The sequence below is a fragment of the Neodiprion lecontei genome, chromosome 7, assembly GCF_021901455.1.
Source record: "Neodiprion lecontei isolate iyNeoLeco1 chromosome 7, iyNeoLeco1.1, whole genome shotgun sequence".
NCBI lineage: Eukaryota > Metazoa > Arthropoda > Insecta > Hymenoptera > Diprionidae > Neodiprion > Neodiprion lecontei.
In genome coordinates this window covers 25330205-25349095 of record NC_060266.1, presented here as the reverse complement: position 1 = coordinate 25349095, position 18891 = coordinate 25330205, and the positions used below count along the sequence as shown (strand labels likewise).

Sequence of the window (18891 nt, the reverse complement as noted above, 5' to 3'; positions counted from 1 at the left end):
AATGCAATCGCCGTGGTTTTAGGAAAACCCGGGATGAGAAATGACGAGGAAAACACTTGTGCAAAGTGGTTGGCACAGTATTTAGGAGAGTTTCGCCGTGTGTAACAATAACAATGACAACAATAACAGCAAGAACTGGGCTCAGTGCACTGCGGTGGCACAGTGAAAACGGTAATGGTCTGTTGCGGCTATCCTGAGCTCACTTTTACGCTCCGCTTTGCCCCGACCGACCCTGACTCTCCTCTCCTCTCCTCTCTTTTTCGTTTGTTCTGCCGGTGCGTGAGCGAAACGAAAGAGAAAGAGAGAGAGAGGATGATAAAGGGGGAAAAAGCAACAGAGCAGCATGAAAAAAGCGGAATAAAAGAAAAAGCGAGCAGAAACTCGGAGACTCGACTCACAAAGCCAGCTTTGCCACCGGCCGCCGCCTTTCTCCATTATTAAATTGTGTGTGTATTCTCGGTGGTGGTTCCTCACTGTATAGACACCGACTTTACCCACCTGCACCACTAGTCGAATCTTATTTGTTATATCCAGGATGCGATGCACTTGGTACCTGTTTCATTGGCGTCAGGGGTTTTCTCGTCGCTGCTGGGAATACGCGTTCGAGATGAGAGAAAATGAAATGAAAAAGAACGACAGAAATTTCTGAGGAAATTTGAAAATCAGGTGACGACCTAGGCTTACGCGCACAATATGTGATGTTGCGTGAGAGATGTTCGTTTTCTTTACATTCAAAATGCGATCGACCTTGAAGGGGCCGTGAAAAAGCGATTTTTCAAGAATTTTTCATCGAGAGATATTCCAATTTGTTATTATAAAAATTAATATACATGTTGGGGTAACATTGAACTTCATTCTGAGATTTTTTATTTGTAAAAAGAAACGAGTCTTTGCAAACGTGCGCGTAACTTGGAGAATATTTCGCGGATCAACGTGAAATTTTCCGTGCACGTACTTGAATAGATGTACATTACGAAAATGAAATAATAAAAACACAATTTTTGACAAATCCCGATTAAGGACAACTCCTTAAGTGGTCCTTTCGTGTCGAATTAGTAAATACACCATTGGTTTTTAATTGCTTATTTTATTTTTAACGCATTGGTATTTGTTCGAGATAATCGTTTGTTTGCCAGATGGCCAAAGTGTTTCCTAGTTTTTTGTTTTTTTGTTCTTGCCAAATGGATCATGTGTAACCCAAGTTACGTTCAATAAATATTGTAGCGCTACCGCCAAAGGGCTGAAACGTCAACATCTATGGATATTATTTATGATTGAACTCGAATGCCAAAAATAAAAAAAAAAATCTCTCGAATCCAATAATCCTTTATCATTTTGCCACTCACAGTCTACTGATACTTTGATCCTCTTGCTCACTGTTGGTGGAACCCCGTTGCTCGCTATGCAGAGGTAGGCGCCCATGTCTAGCCTCGAGATTCTGGCCATTTCCAAGGTGTCTCCTTCCCATTCGGACACTGGAATCAAATTCCGAATACGAAATTAGCCTGATGCATCGATTATCTCGCGAAATGGACGAACGGGGTCCCGGGTGGCAACCGCTAATTTTCGAACAAGCCCAATTATACGCTACGAATTATACATATTGCACGCGGAACAGTGTAACAATTGGCAGGGTTGCGATAAGTGCTGGTAAGGTTAAAGAGATCGACCGAAAAACGACATTTCAACCCTTTCGGTCACGCGATCCAATTCTTTTTTGGAACAGAAGTGCAATTTTACGTTTCTCGTGTAATATTTCGACGCTGAATGCGAGTCTACTGTAAAAAATTGAATAAAACTAAAAACAATCCCTAAATCGGGTGAAAACGTGGCTAATTATCAACTTGTTGTCAACAGTGTTCTTCAATGAGATTTATATGAATATTTATTTTTTGAGACAGTACGATCTTAGGCCGAGAATAGGTGCGACCCCTGATACTATCTATATGGACCTCTAAGGAAGATGAAAACTACCCCTAAGTATTAGATTTTATAAATCTAACGTTCGTTCTGAGATCTCTGCTTGTCAACCAATGAATTCCAAGCGTTATTAGTATACGTTTATTATAAAACCTCCGCTAACGAATAAAATTCACGACAATACCTCTTTTTTTCCATGTATTTATTTATAACAATTATGGATTCACAAAAAATTCCAATCATTCCAAAGTTTGATTATTTTTCTCTATGGAATATAAAAGAAATGATAAAAAAAAAAAAAAAAAGAAGTATGGGTTCCACTACAATAGCTTCTGTGATCGAAAGGGTTAATCGAGCGGCGAAGTGAATTTGAGAAGCACCTTCCTTACCGACGAGGTTTTTGCTTATCGATATCTTCGATCCGTCGTCCCGTTTCCAACGTATGCTTGGCGGTGGACTTCCGGTCGCCTTGCAGGTCAGACTGACGTTGGCACCTTCTCTGACTATGGCGTCCGATGAACTCAAGGAGTCGTCGATGTTCGGTGGTACTGAAAACACACAACCGTACGCGGTGATTAACAAGTTCGATACGTATGCGGCGATCGGACAGCGAAGATTCGTGCGAGAGGGGAAGAGAGTGCAGAGTGGAGGAAAGGCGAGGCAAGCAAGCACAAGGCTCGCCGATTCGCTGTTCCTCGTGCAAATCGATGTCACGCGGGGGAAGAAAGTCAGAGCCGAGACCCCGAGAGAGATAAAAAGGTGAAAAAGACAAGAGAGAGGAAAGGGAAATTTCCGTGAGAATCGAATAAAATTACAGAGGTAGAAAGAAAACGGAACGAGGGCCGGGGGAATCACCGATAAGGCGGTGGAAATCCCCGTTAAAAACTCGTAATCACTCGTGATAAGAGCGCCAGGCGTCCGGAAAAAATGTCTTCGATTCCTCCGCGCCCTCCGCGCCCTCGATTCTTCCACGGTGAAACACCGGAGGGTGAGAATGGTAGGGTGAAAATTGCCTTTACGGATGCAGCCGCCCCGCTTAAGTCGCGGACAAGAATTCACCCTCCGGAGGGGAAATGTAACCGCTGTTCCGTAACAGCCCCCCGGCTCCTGTTTCCCATCCCTTAAGCCTGCGGGGTCCACTTCGTTATGACAATTACAACCGGGGGTTGGCGGTGCCTGGACTGAAATTGCGCGGTCGTCTTTCGCCTTTGTGGAGCTAATGTGTGAGTAGCCAAAGTATGACTGAAGCTTTTCGTCCTCGGACAAGGATCGCGCGTGTTCGTTCAGTCGGCCGTTCTTGACTTGCCGATTCTTTGTTTTCAGAGAAAAAGGAAATGATGGGAATCATACCGAAAATTAAATGTTGACTTTTCACGAGATCTGTATATTTTCAAGTTTAGATAATCACCTCCGATCATTTTTAGATGTACGTATGTGATACATTTTTTTGTCCGACGATATCTCGAGAACGAGTTAACGGATTTCAATGATTTTGATTTCAATCGACGCGGCTTTTCCGAACTTAGAACTGATTATACTTTGGATTTGATAGTTTCAGCGCTATTTCAATTATTTAAATAACAAAATTCCTACGAGTCAGGATGGATGAATGGATTGGAATGAAAATTGATACAGTGAGGTTTTTTTTGGGTCGCTAATCATGAACCCAAGGTCAGAGTCCAAAAATTTGTAATTCTGGATCCACTACAGTGGTTCAAAATAAAAAAAGTCGTCATATTCTCGTGTAATATGGTATCCGAGGGCTTTAAAATAAATTTGCAGTGCTGTGTGAGAACGGTAAGTTCGAGGGTTGGCTGATGGCCAGCCTAAAGCCGTTTGTCCGATGTTGTTGATAGAGCGAAGAGAATCGCGGCAACTTTTTGGCTGCTTCGTCGCTGATCGCGACGTTTTCGTTTCACAGCTTCATCGCTCCCTGTATAATGCATGGTGTGCATGGCCGTGTAGCGTTCATGGTCTGAGCGTATCGACGCGGAGTACGTACTGCACAGCTGGTTCGAAATTGCACTGACGACTAAAAACCTTTTCCACGGGTCGTCGATGCGGCTGTGTCGCGCACGAGCCTTTCATTTCCATAAACGGGGAAAATCGTGAAGAGCATTTGTTTGTTCGTTCGTTATTCCCGCATGCAACCTCCATTCTGCCTCGACGTTGTTGTGGACGTATAACGTTATATGCTAACACTCAGTGTGCTAACACTCTCTATTTTTTCGTTCTTTGGCGATTTTTTTTTTCACTTGCTTCTTTTTTCCGAGGATATAACGCTTCGTCGAATTACGACAGCTACAATTCCGTATCCACTGGCGTTTCTTCTTCTATTTTTATAAATTACTTTCATCCGTTCTGATACCTGTACCGATTGGTGGGTGGGAGACAATACGTGGAAGGATCAGTTTTTGGAATGGCCGATATATCGAAATCTCAAACATACGAAAATAAAATAACGAAAGATGAATTGTTCGAAATAACGATTTTTAAAAGTGGCACCGATTAGTAGTTACTCTAATCGATCAATACCGGAAATTGAGATTTCAAATTTACTTCAGAATTTTTCATACCAAACTGCTGGTCGCAAAAAAAAGCTCACGTCAATAAAAAAAATTTTTAATTTGAACCATCACTGTCTGAAATATTATTTGATATGCTATTTTCGGGGCACCAAATTTTCCTAAGACCTGGTCAAATTCAGGGAAATCCAATCAAACGAATCAAAATTTTTTTACCTTTGTCAACAGTGGGGTTTTCATTACAGCAAAAAAATGTGGCACCTCTAGTATTGATATGATATTATGGGCTTGTAACGTCTGGTACGTGCGTTGTACATAGGAAAAATGCATGAGAAATGCATGAGAATTCGCAAGCTTTGGAAAGCAGACGGGTATTTTTATTGAATTTAAAATAGTCCATTATGTCACAAGGGAATAAAGTCGACGATTAATCCTCACGACCTCATATTTCCCGCAAATCCGTTAAGACGGAATAATATGCTGCTTTTGTCCCGCTTTTCAGGTTAAAAAAAAGTCAATATTACGGCTGAGTCGTGAGTAAAAAAATTATTTTAAGGTGTCTTGCCCCATGGGAGTATATACGAAATTCGATAATGACCCTGTACTAATGTCCATCCTAACGTATACGTAATTTACGCATGTATTTAGATGCGTAGGCGTTACGCCTGCTACCGTAATGCTCGCGAACCTCGTTGAGTCCTGGGTGCCAAAGGGCACCTTTGCCTTATCCGCATAGTCGCGATACGGAAGGATATGCGAGTCCTGCACGATGCCCATACGCACCTTTATACATGCGTTATTATACGCGGATAGCGTTCCACGGTCTCTACATATTCATACGTGTCGGCCCTCTTTAAAATTCAACCACCGACAGCGAAGCTGCCTGCGATACGTTGAACTGGGAGTGAACGAGCCGACCTCCTCCATCCCACAACATCCCATCCCATCTCATCTCATCCCCCACTTGTTGTGTTTGCTCTCTAACTGAACGGTGCTTCCGTGTGTAATGTGTCTCTACTCTGTACCGTAGGTATAGGCATTGTCTACGTCCATCTGTGAGTGCATTATTATACGCGTATGGGTTGTAACCCGTATAATAATGTCGAACAAGCGAATATAGTGGATGAGAAAGACTGGCGTCGGAGCTTTGTTATTTCTAAAAGTTTTTTTTTCTTTCTTTTCCCCCAAGCAGCAAGACGAGGCAAGGATAGAGTATTATTCAACTTTCTCAGGAATGCTATATTATAGCTATAAAAGTTTTGATTCAGGGAAAACATTGTATACGTAATATCGTAGATAGGACGTCAGCGAATCTAAACACCATACGGCAGATATGAGACAGTGATATATCATTTTTGAAACGGAAAACCGTGTCATGGTTGAAATAAAAATCTTTTCAACAGCCAAATCTCCGAGGGATTTGCGTGAATTTAGTGAAATTGAATCATACAGGAAACTGAGACGCGACGGGATCTATCATTCGGATAAAAGTTACCGATTCCTCCAGCGAAACCGGAAAAGGAGAGCGGTTTGTTATATATTCGTTAAGGAGGGGGAGGTATAGCTTATGCCTATTTTTAGGAGTTTTTTTTTTTAAAGAAAATGAAAATGTAGAGCAATTTGATTTTGGAGACTTTATTATTTATGGTTTCAAGAACATTTTAGAATGTTTTCATTGAAATTAATAACAAAATGGCGTCATGGCGCATGCAAGTAACGAACGACTCCGAACTCAAGGGATTTTGCGATAGCCCATCTCCTGACGTCACTATCCAACTTGTAACAGTTAGGAACAATTTTTTGAGTTAAAAACATCTTTTCGGTTCGAGTTTGCCAATATATACAATTAGGAACAAAAACTTTTTGAGCTCGAATCGATAAACAAGTTTTAAATATTGCGTCATCGTGATATCAGACATGAGATCAGATTTCAGAAAATTCTGCTCAAAGTGCGTTCATTTTCTTTAAAGAAAAACATCTCCCAAAATTAGGTATGATATCAGACCTCCCTTAAATACGCATCCCTGTATCTAGTGTATATGATATACATCGTGTATAAATGCATATTTACAACTGTTTCTATGTGGCGAATACATATACATACAACTCTATGTATACATGGATCGTTACGCTGCAGGCTGGTGCGGATGATGCATTATTCAGACATGGACGGCCACCGCGTGTTGTGGCGCGTTAACTTGTCCTAAACTCTGGTATACAAGCGAAAGGTGGCCTCTGGGTTCGGGATAGACGACGCGGGGGAGGATCGAGGATCGACGGGGTCGCGGATGAGATTTCGGACCGAAAGCTGAGTCGAATCTCGCCCCCCGCCGAGCTGGAGATAGACAAGTTATTGCGCCGCATACCATGCGGAGGGATTTCCGCAGCGTTTATTTTTTCTCTTTTTTCTATTTTCTTTTTCATTTTCATTCTCCGTCACTCTCTCTCGCTCCCGTGTTTTCTCTCTTCACTTTTCATCTACTTTATCCTATCCTTCGTTCGTTCGTTCGTTCCGTCGTTCCGCATTTCGTACTTTCTTTTTTTTTTATTTTATTCCCCCCTCCCCTCTTCTTATTCCGAATCACTCGTTGAATAGCATCTCTGAATCGTAATTGGCCACTTGACGTCGTGAATAGGGAAAAGAGGGTGAAAGGAAGGAAGGCAGGCAGAACTGGGATGGAAGACGGGACGCCGTCGGGGGGACGGGACAGAAGCCAGACCCCACTTTTCGTCACAACTAAGTTCCCTCTGCTACATCCACTCTCGTCTTTCTCTACCTCTTACTCCCCTGCAACGATGCTTTTCGGTTTCGCTGCAGTGCATCATGAACTCGTTTGTTTGATGCACGGGGTGACAGGGATCCTATCGGTGAACTTGAAAACCACGACGTAAGTTTACCAGTTGTCGACACGTTTAGACCCAATTATTGTCCCTTTTATTTTTCAAACTTATAAATCGATAGCGCAAATTGTCAATTTTTCGATGACTGAAACCAGCTACTACAGGGTTAAACACTACAAGTTTTTTTTTTTTGGTAATTTTAGAAGCAAGGTTCAAACTGATACAGCTAACCAAAAGAAGTCTATAATTGGGACAGGGTCGATAACTGTTACACTTTACCTCGTTGCAGCTCGTCGGGCGAAGAAGACGCCGAAAGAGACTTGTATAATTTTATTCTCAAAGTGGAAAATGTGTACGCCCGTGTATCGGGCAGTGATTTAGAGAACGTGGTTTTGGTACAATCTCATATGGTTATTGTAACGAATGGAGTTGTAAATTTTAAAAGAAGCGATTTCACCCGCGCTCCCGTTTTATGGCGACACTTTACTTATACACCCCGTAGGGTAAATCTGCTTCTGCTGGGTATAAGAAGAGGAGGTGGAAATACTCGCCTCGCGAGTATATCTTCAAGATCGTCTTCATTCGAGTTATTTTTCTTATCCCTCCTCCTGACCTCGCAAACTCCCTCAAAACTCACGCAAGCACACGCCCACCCGCCCACATAAGGACAACGACGAAAAGTCTTGCTGTAATCATTCTTTGATTTCTTTTTTGCTTTACGCTTTGTTTGCCTTTTTGAATAATTCATAGTGTCACGCCCCGGCGCCGCACCGTGTTGCTACTGTACATACAACACAGGCGTCAGGGAAAAAGTGTGTCGATTCCTTCGGTGTTACAGGATACCCGTATAGGTACCTTATGTACCACAGTAATACATACAATGATGTGTACCGTTGATTTTTCTCTCATGTCAGTCTTTACATCGTAAGCTGCAGTCTCACTTTAGACTAACAACAACGACAACACAGGTTCGCAAAATAATGTTTCATTTCAGCCGTATGGGATTTTTTTTTGGTAAATATTACGATTTCGAGCGTGCTGAATCCGAAAATGACTTCCATTTCCCTCCATCGCGTAAAATATTTTTGCAAAATACAAGGTGTTGGTATAAAAAAAAAGCACAACGACAATGAAAAAATGACCATTTTATTACAATGTACTTAACAATATTTCTCATAAAATTAAGCAAACAATTTCTATATGAATTTCAATTGCCATTCCGTTTTCATTCTTTCTGCCTATGAAAGCTTTTCTTCTTCTCTTTGATAATTCTCCGAACACGCTTACGCTTTCAATTTTCTCTTTCCTTGTTTGTATTTATTCTCAAGTCTCACTCTAATACACATCAAATGAAACGCTCCAGATGAAACTTTTTGAGTATTTTGTGCAGGAAAGTCTGAACCACAATTTGCTAATTTCAACGTCAGCAAACGTCTCGCCGATCATCCGATGATGTCACGTCATGGTTCCTACGCCCTACCTTGAATCCGACCATCACCTTTCCATCAGCTCTCTCACCTACGCCTAGCCGTGAGTTATGACGGTTCGGTATTATGTGTCGAGTCCCCGGTGGATCCTCCGCGTCTACGTTATCGTCGCGTCGCGGCGTCGTGTTGTACAAGGTCGTTTATGTGTACGAAGGTCTGCCCGCGTATTTGTGCCTTTCGCGCTGGTGGGGTGGTGGAGGGAAACAGTCCCGCGGAAACAATTAATCTAGACCTCTGATTACTCCTCCTCCCCACCCGACCCCCTCCCCTCACCCCTCCCACCTCTCACGGCTTCCCAACCCTGCAAACCACCCCCACCACCCCCGCCACCGTCGAGATGTCAAAACTCGAGATATTAATATATTCTCCCGACTGGCAGGGGCACGTACCCTCTTCTGATTAAATTATTGTTGTCTCGTCTTTTGGCCGGCAGATGAGACGCCCGCGTCTTTTGTTCTCCCTCCTCCTCCTTCTCCACCTCCTCCGTTCTACTCCGTGAGTTCCTTCTTCCCGTGCCGATGCCTACCTACTTTTATCTCTCTTCCTCTTCCTCGTCACGTGGGTGTCTCGCTTTGTTTATTTAATGTTACATTTTCTTTTCTTCCTTTGTTTTCTTTCCCTTCGAAATCTGCTACATAGCCGCTGTCTTTCTCACTCTCGTTAAAATTGGATCGTTGCGATTCCATTTTTCTTTTACCGTCACGCGAAACCAAAGCACGCGGGGCGGAGGGGATCTTGATCGGAACGGCGATGAGGAACCATGTATAGGATGTAACTCATTCTTCACTTACCTACGACGTGGAGGTAGCCGAACTGCGTCTTCGCCGTGACCGTGTTTATCTGGCACATGTACCTTCCCATGTCCTCCTGGTGGACGTCGCTTATGTGCAAAAACCAGGTACGGTGTTTGTCGTGCGTTACCGAAATACGCGGGTTCCTCGTTATCACGTGATTGTGCACCGTCAGTATCGCGCTCTGTTCGAAGTGCATCCAAGCAACCTGGAATCATAAGAATACGTGGTGGTACACTTTATATGATCCATGTGATGGGAACGTGGGATTATACAACATCCCTTTTTCTGATGGAGGGGGGGGGGGGGGGGGGGGGGGGTGAGTGAAATGGTCGAAAAACCCCTTGAATTACAGCGAGGAAAAATATCTTTTCTCAAGAGACGAAATATCTTCTGAAGAAAATAATGGCGCCGAGAGTTGACTCGGGTTTGAAGAGATCACGGTTTCGAGATCACAGGCACGTGTAGCTTACCGCTGATATCCTATAAGACGGTATGATTGAGGTGCAAGTGAAAAAAGGAACGTGTTAGATGGAAGAAAGGACGGAGGAAGGGATGGAGGTGGATGGTCGTTCGAAGCGATTTCTCTATACCCCTAAGTAAGATTAAGAGATTGGCTGGCCGGATGAGGCGTTGCGTTCCGTTTCGCGGATAGACGGGGGGGGTTAAACTTTTCGGACTCAGCAGGGGCGTCGGGATCACGGCAGAGGGATGGGAAATACTGCCGAGTATATATCGTGGCCAAAAAGTGTTTGGTAGAAGTTTGAGAATTCAGGACGACTGCAGGATACGGAATACTCGAGCTATGAAATATTTATGTTTTCCTGTTTCAAAGGAGAGTTCCTGATCTCGTTCGCCAAGCAACGCCAGCGGCGGCGGCGGCGGCGGCGGCAGCGGCAGCGGCAGCGGCGGCAAAAGTCCCCGGAGAAATACGGTTAGGGGGCGGAGGGGAGGGAGGGCTGCAAGAGAAACGGAGATATCGAGAACTGGATAGAGAAGAAGAAGAGAGAAGAAGCAGGGATGGAGAATCTCCGGCTCTTCGTTCGCGGTCACGACTGACTTCTGCGCTTTGTATATATGAACAAGTAAAGAGGGATGAAGATAAGAAAGGGATGAAAACTGGGTGCAAAACGTACCTATATACCAGCTGTAAGGGGGATGAACTTAGGTGCGGGAAAAGTGGCGTTGCAGGGTCGATGCACCCGGTTCAACGGGGGCATCAGAGTAAATTATCGGACAAGATCTGTGCGGTGGTGCAGCTACGGCACCCACCGAGGCTTAGGGGTTGTTTCCGCGTTCCTATGGGGGTGAGGGGGTATATGTCTGCGCGTGCATCGCGCCGTAAGGTAAAGCAAGAGGTATAACGCTCTCTTCTATAATTCGGCTGCAGCAGTGCCCTGATGGAAGGGGGTTGCAGGGAGGGGCTAAACTGGGCCATAGACCACCCCCCGCGGCATTGATTCTTCGGCCCCGCGGAGAGTTACAGTTTTGTTTACTACGAAGACCGGGCGGCCGAACGAGAGAAGAACCTCGGGGAGAAACTCGGGGGTGGAGGAGGAACGTCGCCGGCCAGTCTAGCTCCGGGATGCGAGAAGGTTGCGGCTCGGTATCGCGTCGCCACGCGTTTCACCCCTCCCCCCTCCCTCACATATGCCTGACGGGATAGGCGGGCGTGTTCCTCCACTACCGCACACGAATCCCCTTGGAGAGGAAACCGGGGGTGGGATTGCCGGGTTAAACGCGTTACACCACTTAGTCCTGTCGAGCTGTCGCGTTTCGCCCCCGTTGCTTGTTCCTCCCTCCCTGCACTTCCATCTTTCTCTTTCTATTTTCATCTCTCTCTCTCTCTCTCTCGCCCGGCAGTCGTTCGATTTTCTCGGTTAAGTTCCCGCTGCGTTACTGTCTTTCTTCTTTTCATTTTTGTTTTCCACTTTTTTCTGGCCCCCTTTTTCGTAAGATGTTTTCACGAAATATACAGTCCTTGTACGGTGTGACGGATAGATCGTTTTCCGAATTCAACCCTGTACGTGCAACGTTTCAAAATCGCGTCGAGTGACTGATGTATTTTTCAGTTCAAAGTGTATGTTTCAGGTCAAAAAAGAACAAACAAAAAACAAATCTACCTCATCAGCACCTACTCTGAAATTTCGAAAACACACCCCACCGCTCACAATCAGGCTACATTCAAAGCTCGTCTCCCTGATCGTAACGCATGTGTAATTAGGGGTAGTTTGGATCGCGACAAGACAGGATTAATTGATGTGGAGGGTTGAGGTTATGTTATCGTTGTTCTTGCCCTTTTAGGCAGACCGTTTTCTTCGTGTTTCGCCGTCATCGGGATCCTGAAACCAGGTCCTGTGTAACACTGTCCTCGGTTCCTCTCCCACTAGTCAACATGTTTTTACACCCCGAGTGCCTAGCGACGATGTCAGCGGGAAGGGGGGAGGGAGGGAGCAGACCTGCAAACAAGCTGATTTAATTTAAAAATCATTCGCTAAGTGCTTCGCCCTCCCTGAAGTCTCATCCCCACCACCACCCCCTCTCCCTATCCTCTGGCCGCTTTCTCCTCGGGGAGAATTCACAAATACATCCTTACGGCGGAGTACGCTGACACATACGTGCGCGTGTGTGTGTGTATACGTATACGGACCTGAATTTATCTCTTTATCTTTCTCCCTGACGAGAACAAACACCGCCTAACTACCCTCCCGACTTTTTATACGACCGAAATACCTACCTGACAAACTTGTTACCGGGATTAATTATTTTTTATATCACCGTGTACGTATCTGTATTGCGTATATTGTACATACGTATACGTATACTATACGTATCGTCTCTTTGTCGCAAATTGCGATGCAACGGATTTCACACGATTTATGCACGCGTAGGTACATACGATTCCTATATTTAATGTCGTGTACATGTACGTTGACTTGATTTATATTCACTAATTCTTTTTTTCCTTTTTTTCATTTATTTATTTATTTTTTTTTTTTCTTATTACTCTTACTTTATTCAAGTTTTGCTTCAATTCGTCCCTCGCATTTTTCATTTCCTTCGGCGAATATATCTGCGTGTAGCCGCGTATCCCGATTCTCGTATTCAGCGGGACGCCGGGATCCTCCGGGCAGCGAAGGATTCAACTGAGAACAATCCCGCCATTAAACCCCGGCTCTCTATTATATCTCTGAGCATCAATTGACGCTGCGGGGGCGTTGAGCCACCACTGCTGTCAAAGGGCCGATTCGTTAACCAATTTACCGGCTATCCACCCTTTGACTTCCTTCAAGGAAGGATCCGCGCACGGCTTACAAAGGTCTCAAAGGCAAGAGCAGGGTCCAATTGCTCTCAAGAATTCGAAATCGATCGTTCATTCTTCGAGAAATTATATACAAACTGTACAATCTGGTATTAATTGCCTGATCGATTTCTACCAGTCTGTAATCGTTTTGGGAAAATATTTATTGCCCCAGGGTAAAGAAACCCCATCTCTCTCTGTCTCTCCCTCTTTCTCTCTGGTAACCCTGAAACGATATACGTTAAAGTCTCGGAAAGTCGTTTTCCCGTCGCTGCGCGACGAGTCGTGTTGTCTTCTTGCTTGCTGGCGTCGTTTCTTGACGGCCGGTCACGTTCCCCGTTTCCGGGAGTGTATTAAATAATGAAACTTCTTTGGAACGCGTTTTATATAGAAGAGATAAAATATAGCCGATACACAGTAGTTGCCTAGGGTTCGGAAAATGAAATAAGAGATAGAACCTGCGACCGCGTAGCTAACAATAAAACAAAAAAAAAACAAACAGAAATTTATTATCGCAATTTGTATTCACAAAAATAGTCGGATAATTACAAATATACATTAACTTAAGTAAATTTATTACAATTTTTGAGGATTGTTCATAAGCGAACTTGAATCTAAATCTTCATATTTTTACAGTAGTCGGTAAGTTGTTTTTCTATTTTCATTTCTTTGTTACTCCAATCCTAAAAACTAGGTAACTTGTTTACCTCTGTTAGGGTTTACTAATATTCATGACGTTAACGTAAACTTTTGAAATTCAATAAATAAATAAATATTATCCGCTTCATCCTTACTATACCTGCAAAGCACATTTGTCTCTGTGACGAGGCAAAGAAGGGTTGACAATCGAGAGAACTTTCGCCATCGGTCCGTTCTTCTTTGTTACTTTCCGTTATTATTTTCTACAATGAGACAAGTTTAAAAAATGGTTTCTCCGGGGGCGCACCTGATAAAGTCAATGAATTTGAATCGACAGTATATATACATCGAGGGTTAACCCGGTGACCAAACCAAGCTTCGGTTAACCCGACAGAGAAACGGGGACATCCCTGAACAGCTGTCGCCTTTCGGCTTGAGTCAGGTCGCGGGGTTCCGCAAGGCTGGCTGGTAAGCGGAGTATGAAAACCGCCTTGCAATTTTCTACAAAGTAATTTGCGGGAATTTTCGCGACGCGACTTTAGGTGATTTGAAAATTGAGTCAAAGGCCGGTGGCCACGGGTTTGAATATGCATAGATGCGGTTCTTTTTTTTTTTTTTTCGTTGTACCTAATTCGTTTCGCGCCCTGATGCGTGGGAGGCTTTTGCATTTTAATACAAATATTATAACACCAGCGGCCGGGTTTGGAAAATATCTCTGAAAAGCATCGCGTGTATAAAACCTTGGTATATAAACCGAGTACGCGCATTTGTAACATAAAGCGAACCATGAATCCGGACGAATCTGTCCGCGGATTACGACGAGAGCAGTCCACGAGCCTCGGCTTTGGATCCGGCAATAAAACATCGGCCGATATCTCCTTCTCTCTCTCTCTCTCTCTCTCGGCTCTCTTTCTCGCTGCCCGCTTTGCCAATCGGTCAGCAGCAGGGGTTGACTTTATCTCCCTTTTTGGAACTCGGCATCTGCTCCTGGTTCCGCTCCTCGTCCTCATTCTCCTCCTCCGAAGACGCGGCGGAACTTTGCTTTCCCAGTCGCGGCACGCGCTACGTAATTGCGAGGGTGGCGGGGCAGGGCCGGGGGTTGAGGCGCTCATTAAACCTCCCCGACTACCCACACGGCATACGGGATCGGCCAATAAAATCATCCCTTGATCGTCCGGGCTTTAGGTGATGGAACAAATAATGGTTGGACATATTGCGCGCGGGGTGCGGGAAGCTCGATTGAAACAAAACGCCATTGAACGCGACGAGACCGGGGAACGAGAAAAACAATAGACGGCTGACGGACGACGGACGACACGCCCGGCTCTTTTTCCTCTCTCTCTCTCTCTCTCTCTCCCTCTTCATCCCCCTCCTCGCTAAACACCCGAATCCCGGTGACGTCCCTTGAAAAGGAAGTTGCTTTTATTAGTTCGACGCGTCGCGACTCGCAGCGCGGTAAGTCGCGTTCATGAGAAAAGTAGGGGAGGAGGCCGAGTTGGTCCAAGAAAGAGCAAGGAGGAGAGCTTCGAGTGTGTGGAACAAGGGGTAAAATTCCCAGTAGATCACTGTCACGCTGCGAGAAGCCAATATAAATACCTCGACGCCTTGTAGATATATACTATATTTGGTACACCAATAGTGCAGTGTTCCTCTCTTTTCACTTCGATTTTATTGCCCTATCCTCATCCAGTCCCCACCGTCGTTCGTATTGAGAATCGGACTGCAGCAGCGGAGAGTTTTCACTCAGCCTCAATTAAAAGTCAAGTTCCAAGCTCCGGCGTCGAGCTCGCAATTTTTTACATCCCTCGACGCAGCACAATCCCGGACATTTCTCCAGCGAGTGCTGCACTACAGACGTGTCTGTACATCCTGGAATTCTCTTCTTCATTATTCGTCTCTGAGACACTCTGAGCCTTATATTCTGTAGATTGGCGCCTCTACTTTCACACCCGGAGACGGAATAAAGAGAATAAGCTGGGCAGAAATATTTATAGACCCTCCAGATGCCTTCGTCGATGGGTATACCAAAGTGGAATATATGTATATCTTCGTGTACGTGTACGCTTTGGCGAAAAGCTCAGCTTACAACTGCAACATTTCGCTCTCTCTCTTGCTTATTTCGATTTTATTCTCTCTTCGGATCTTCGTCAGCTTGAAATTCAAATTGTGGGTGGAAAGAATAACAGACAAAAAATTGTAACTTCTTGTTTCTTTTCGTTTTTTTTCGTCTCTTTTACTTATAAATAGACGCTACACGCGTATAGAGAGAGAGAGAGAGTTTCTTGGAACTCCCTGGGTCAGTTCAGCGGTCGAGACGGGCCACGAGGTCGAGTCCCGAAGTAGCCAGCGTCAGCTGGTCGGCAGGGTTAGCGGTGCAGGCTGTCGCTTACAACTTTACCAATATCCAGGAGTAACGGACACAGGGATGATGGCAGAAAGGACAGTGGCTGCGGAAGGCGAGGAACCAACAAGCCTCGTCGAAAATAAAACGTGTATATGATACTTACACGTGGCGCACGCGTCAACTTTGCAACTTTGACGCTCCAAGTTACTTACTAAATATCGACTTTAACATCCGAGAATTCGGTTCTTGAAATTCAATGGGATCCAGCCCGCGGTTGAACGCTGAGAAATCTTGTTTCGATACCACGAATTTCTGAATGAGATTCCAAAGTTTTATAACCATGCTGTAGCCGATGCATAGACGCGCACGACGGATCCAAGATCGTCGATTTCGGATGGACCAATACCGAGATATCACAGTTTCAACGACACTAATAGCGCGAGCTTGCGCGACTCAGCTGCTCGCTAAAATCGTAATACCTTGAGAAAGGCGCGAGCAGAATCGAAAAGCCAGGACTCGTTGGACTCGCCTCGACGTCGACGATCACGTGTTCATTGGTGAAATGCTGCATCTATTTTGTCCGTTGCATATCAGGAAGCTCTGGTCTGGTTATATTCAACGAATAGCGTAGCTTGCGCGACTAACCAGCTAAAATCGTAACATCTTGGGAACGGCGCGAGCAAAATCGAAGAGCCAGGACTCGTTGGATTGGCCTCGACATCGACGATCACGTGGCTGTTGGTAAAATGCTGCATTTTACCCGATGCATATCGGAAATATATGGTTTGGTTCCATTCAACTTTTCACGCCATTTCACCGAGATGTGCGCGATGATGCCGCGGAATTATAACACCGTGACATGAGCAAGTACGCGCAGCGTGTGAATTACGTTCCATAACCTGCAAAAACAGCAGAGTGTAGGTAGGTGAATATGGGAGAAAGAAAACGGCGTTGCGAGTTCGCGTCGCGACGCGTCGTCGCGTCGCCAGCAGGATGGTGTATTTTTATATCCCGAGGTGGGGAATAAATTTCGTCCGGAATACCGCGCGCGACGAGAGAGCCGCGGTGTTGGCTGGCTCTGGTGCAGAACAGGAGAGCGCGGTGGGCAAAGTGAAAGCTAAAAGCGTTCGTAGGTATTTAGGATTGATAGCGGGTTGGTCACAGTAATTTATCGCCCCTCTTCCTCCCCTCGACTTGCGCCGCTGCCTCCCGGCCTCCCTTTCGCCTCCCAGGATTTCGATTACTTTGGAGTGCCTCGCGCGAATCGCCCGCTTTCTCATACTCCGTCCGATCATTCGCCCACCAAAACGAGATCGCGTCCAAAACACACACTCCAAGCTCCGGAGACGGGCCCCGCCCCTCCCTCACCGCCCTCGTCTCATCCACGTGTCGTTCGCGACTCGATCAACACCGGCCAGCAACAATCAGGAACTCTGATTGATTCTGGTTCGCCGCTTCTTTCCGAGTAGGTACCGAGTTGTGCACCGTGCTGCAGCAGCTGTGGTCACGGTGCGTTGATCCAACCAAAATCGATCAGAGAAGGAAATTCAATCGGCGTTGAGTTGGAGGTGAAGGACGACTCGACGTCGTTTTGACGAATCGCGCTTTCAGCGGGTCGGGAAGATTTTTTTTCCTCCGATATTCGAGCATCTCAACGGAAGGTAATCTTTGAGGAACTGTAGAGTTGGAAGAATTGACATATTTCTTACAGCACATTTTTATCTTCACTCACGTCTTTGGTATACCGTACAATTTAGAGTGGTCCTTGAAAAAGTCATTTTTGAATTTCACGATTCAATTCCAAATAATTCAGCAACGATTCCCTTATTTTTTTACTTTTTTATTTCAATTCTAACCCGTGCCCGCAAGATGTTGGATTTCCTCATTTGACCCTTTCGGGGACACAATAAATCCACGGAACGAATTTTGGCTGAAATTCGATGTAGGGGGTATCTTGGATCGTTCATTACGAATCTGAACTCGAAATTTGTAAATTCAAAAGGACGGATCCAATATGGTGGGCCAAAATTTAAAAAATTATTTTATTTCGATAAAATTCAGTACTCGGATGAATTTTGAATTGAATCCGCGATTTTGAATTTTGAAACTTCGAGTCCAGATCGTACTGAGCAACCCAGGAACCCACCCCCCCCCTTGACCGGATTTTATCGAAACCAGTTTGGTAGATTGAATGTGTCCCTAAAATGGTTAAAAGGGGAAATCCACCCTCTTGCGAGCACGAGTTAGAGTTGATATAAAAAAAATTTTGAGCTGATTTAACGAGTGAACTAATAGAAATTAAAAAATTACCTTTCAAGAACCACCCTGGTATACATACATAATATAACGTGAGATACAATCACGCAAACGAGTGTTAGAGTTTCGACAAGGCGTCGTAAATGGATCCCCGTGTTTCGCGCAAAAAATATTTTCACATCGACGTACGACGAATGATTGTGTCGTGTGTCGTTTCAGGGGTGGAATGAGGGTTATATAGCGAACTCGCGCGGGTGAGTGAAAAGATTTAATTAAAAAGTTAACCCCTAATTAAGAGGCGGGTTCTCCGCCCGGTCGCGATGGGTTATCGAAGAGAGAGAGGGAGAGAGAAAAAGTGAAAGAGAGGGAGAGATCGGCCGTATTTCGATTAGAGACGACCTAGGGAACTGGTCCGTCGAGCTCTTGGGGGGGTAAATGCCGGGCATTTAATGCTAGGCATCGGGCGAAGCGGCAGTGTCGCGGGAAGCGGCGGGGTTAACGCAATCAGCATTCCCGGTTTAATGAGCCCCTGTATCTGCAGCCGGCGTTCCTCCTCGCACTCTCGGCTTTCATCTTCCTCCTACCCTCGGCCACTCTCCTCGCTTTCTCCTCGCTTTCTCCTCGCTTTCTCCTCGCCCGGTAGCCACCGCGAGAGGGACATCAGCCTCGGGCCTGACAGCCGGGACGACGGGGTAATTGCTACCCTTTCAAAACAGACACCCTTCGCAACGCTCCGGCTGCACTGACGCTCTGTAGGTACAGGTATGCCCGCACCTACAAGAATGCT

General features: G+C 45.3%; 1 protein-coding gene and 1 long non-coding RNA gene across 8 annotated transcripts in view; one reads left to right on the top strand and one right to left on the bottom strand.

The window, feature by feature from the left end:
* LOC124295531 overlaps positions 1–18891 on the top strand; it is a 172546-nt gene that overhangs the window by 74387 nt on the left and 79268 nt on the right. The gene's annotated exons all lie outside the window — the stretch shown is intronic.
* LOC107222259 (neurotrimin-like) overlaps positions 1–18891 on the bottom strand; it is a 122744-nt gene that overhangs the window by 55273 nt on the left and 48580 nt on the right. For 2 of the 3 annotated variants that reach the window (XM_046745931.1, XM_046745933.1), the window contains exons 3-5: positions 9565–9772; positions 2301–2468; positions 1347–1475 (exon numbers count right to left, since the gene is read on the bottom strand). In XM_046745931.1, the coding sequence (XP_046601887.1) occupies positions 1347–1475; positions 2301–2468; positions 9565–9772 (505 nt within the window). The remainder of the gene's footprint in view (positions 1–1346; positions 1476–2300; positions 2469–9564; positions 9773–18891) is intronic. The other variant, XM_015661538.2, reaches the window with a different exon arrangement.